This window comes from Lolium rigidum, chromosome 6 (assembly GCF_022539505.1).
Source record: "Lolium rigidum isolate FL_2022 chromosome 6, APGP_CSIRO_Lrig_0.1, whole genome shotgun sequence".
Classification (NCBI taxonomy): Eukaryota; Viridiplantae; Streptophyta; class Magnoliopsida; order Poales; family Poaceae; genus Lolium; species Lolium rigidum.
The window spans coordinates 218,331,266-218,333,562 of NC_061513.1; the positions used below are offsets into that span (position 1 = coordinate 218,331,266).

General features: G+C 44.3%; 1 protein-coding gene across 1 annotated transcript; it reads left to right on the forward strand.

The window, feature by feature from the left end:
* Positions 1–283: 283 nt before the first annotated feature.
* LOC124659114 (peroxidase 2-like) lies at positions 284–1,891 on the forward strand. Its single transcript, XM_047197052.1, has 2 exons — positions 284–962; positions 1,074–1,891. The coding sequence occupies exons 1-2, from the start codon at positions 687–689 to the stop codon at positions 1,821–1,823; spliced, it is 1,026 nt and encodes a 341-aa protein (XP_047053008.1). The 5' UTR covers positions 284–686; the 3' UTR covers positions 1,824–1,891.
* Positions 1,892–2,297: the final 406 nt, after the last annotated feature.

A 2,297-nucleotide genomic window follows, 5' to 3' on the forward strand; every position in this document is an offset into this window, starting at 1 on the left:
GGAGACAAAGACCAGTAATTCCAGGGACGCAGCAGCCTCAGTTAATGTGCTGTGTTTTCCTTTTCTCTGATCTGGGCCAAGTGATGCTTTCGTTTAACAATGCGCTAATTGTAATACTGCCTCAGGATGAATCAATTTACACAACCAAGTTATGCTGCCAACGTTTTCTAGGATCCAGCTACGATTTTGTTTCAAGAAAATACTTCTGTATTATTATGTCCTATAGTTCCATCTTAGCTGTTTGTAACTTTGTACCACTTGTTTCCACATAACTTTTGGAATACTATTTTCACAATGTTTTTCTCATCCGACTATATTTGTTAGATAGAAAGAAATTAGAAGACACCTAGTCATCAAATGCACGGGCTAGCAACTAGAAGAACCACACAGCGTAAAGGCCAATGTCAATCATTTGAGCTTGTATGTGAGACTTTTCTTTTCTCCAATGAGTTGTGTGTGAGATTGTGCTCGCCATGTTCCAGCTTGACTCGAACAAACTACATACAACCCAGCAACAAAGAATTTTTATTTTCGGATGAACCAAGCCGTGCATGTTCTGAAGGTCAGCTTAGGCCTATAAGTAGGCATGCAACACACTAAGTTTTCTTCACCCAACTTCGATCGTTTCCCTCCAACCGTCTCTTGGGCTGGTTTCAGTAGTAGTCTTTCAGAGCAACATAAGAATCATGGCTAGTGACAAGCTTGCCGCATTGGTTTTGCTGCTAGCGTTGCTTGGTTGCGTGGCCCACACATGCCAAGCGAGCTATGGATATCCCTATCCGTCCTCTGCACCCGTAAAGAGCACTCCTCCTGCTGCCCCGGCACTCAGCTACGCTTACTACTACAAGACTTGCAAAGGAGCAGAAAAGATCGTGAGAGACGTTGTGCAGGCGGAGATCAAACGCAACCGCGGCATCGGCGCCGGGCTTATCCGTCTCTTCTTCCACGACTGCTTTGTCCAGGTACATAAATACTCACACCATCTATCACTTCTAATCTAGGTAACATTTCTGAATGTAGCTAGCGTAGATGTTTACTATTTGACACGATGAATTCATATATCCTCGTTTCAGGGTTGCGATGCATCGGTTCTCCTTGACAAGACCCAGGCCAATGAACAGACGGAGAAGTTCGGCCTCCCTAACATAGGCAGCCTTCGCGGGTTCGAAGTAATCGACAAGATCAAGACTAAGCTCGAGGCCAAGTGCAAGGGTGTCGTCTCTTGCGCGGACATTGTCGCCTATGCTGGACGTGACGCCACGTACTTCCTTAGTAATAAGAAGGTATACTTTGAAATGCCGGCCGGCCGCTACGATGGACGCATCTCTTCTGCGAACGAGACCCTCTTCAACCTACCCCCTCCTTTCGCCGATGTCACGTTGCTCGAGGCTATGTTTGCAGCCAAGGGGCTTAGCCTTGATGAGATGGTCACCCTATCTGGTGCGCACACTGTTGGAATCTCCCACTGCTCGTCCTTCGGTGACCGTCTTCCGCGCAACGCCTCAGACCCAAAGGCCATGAACTCTAGGTATGCCAAATCAGTGACAATGAAGTGCAAGAGCGGTAGCTCTACGGTGGATCAAGATATCTATACCCCTAATACCCTGGACAATCGTTACTACAAGAACGTTCTCAACCATGAAGTGTTGTTTACATCAGACGCCGCACTTGAGTCGTCCAAGACAAAGTATTTGGTGAAACAAAATTTGAAGCCTTATTTGTGGGAGGCAAAGTTCAAGAAAGCCATGAGGAAGATGGGCGGCATCGGGGTGAAGACCAGCGCTAATGGGGAGATCAGAAAGAATTGTCGCCTTATCAACTAGCAACCCTCATGCAACGAAATCGAGACTATGGTGATGCATGTCTGGTCATCATGGCTCCTGGCGCTTGGAAACCGACCAAAATAACTTCATGGTTTGGGATGTACTATTTTTTTTCTTTGTATGCTTTTTTACTAAGGTTTGCATTCATTCTTGTTTTATATTTGATTTTACTGGAATTGCTACATGTGTTCTTCTATTGATTAATTAATGAGAACTTTGTTATGTTTGTTTCAAGGGAAGTTTGATTAAATATTATTTTGTCATCATTCACAATTAAGTTGTTTCCTCTACAAGCTTTGGACTGTGTACATCTGTAACTCTGCAAATTTATGGGTACATGTGTTCACATTTACATATCCAATTAGAGATTTCAGCTTAAGAATCCTATGTAACAATCGAAGTGAATTTCATTTGTACCGAGTTTTATGTGAGAGCATGTGGATGTCTAGCTATCCCCTGGTCAGAATAAGCCCT

Coding starts and splice junctions, on each gene's coding strand:
- LOC124659114 (XM_047197052.1), top strand. CDS start 687: ATGGCTAGTGACAAGCTTGCCGCATTGGTTTTGCTGCTAGCGTTGCTT. Junction 963..1,073: donor TCCACGACTGCTTTGTCCAG/GTACATAAATAC, acceptor TCCTCGTTTCAG/GGTTGCGATGCATCGGTTCT.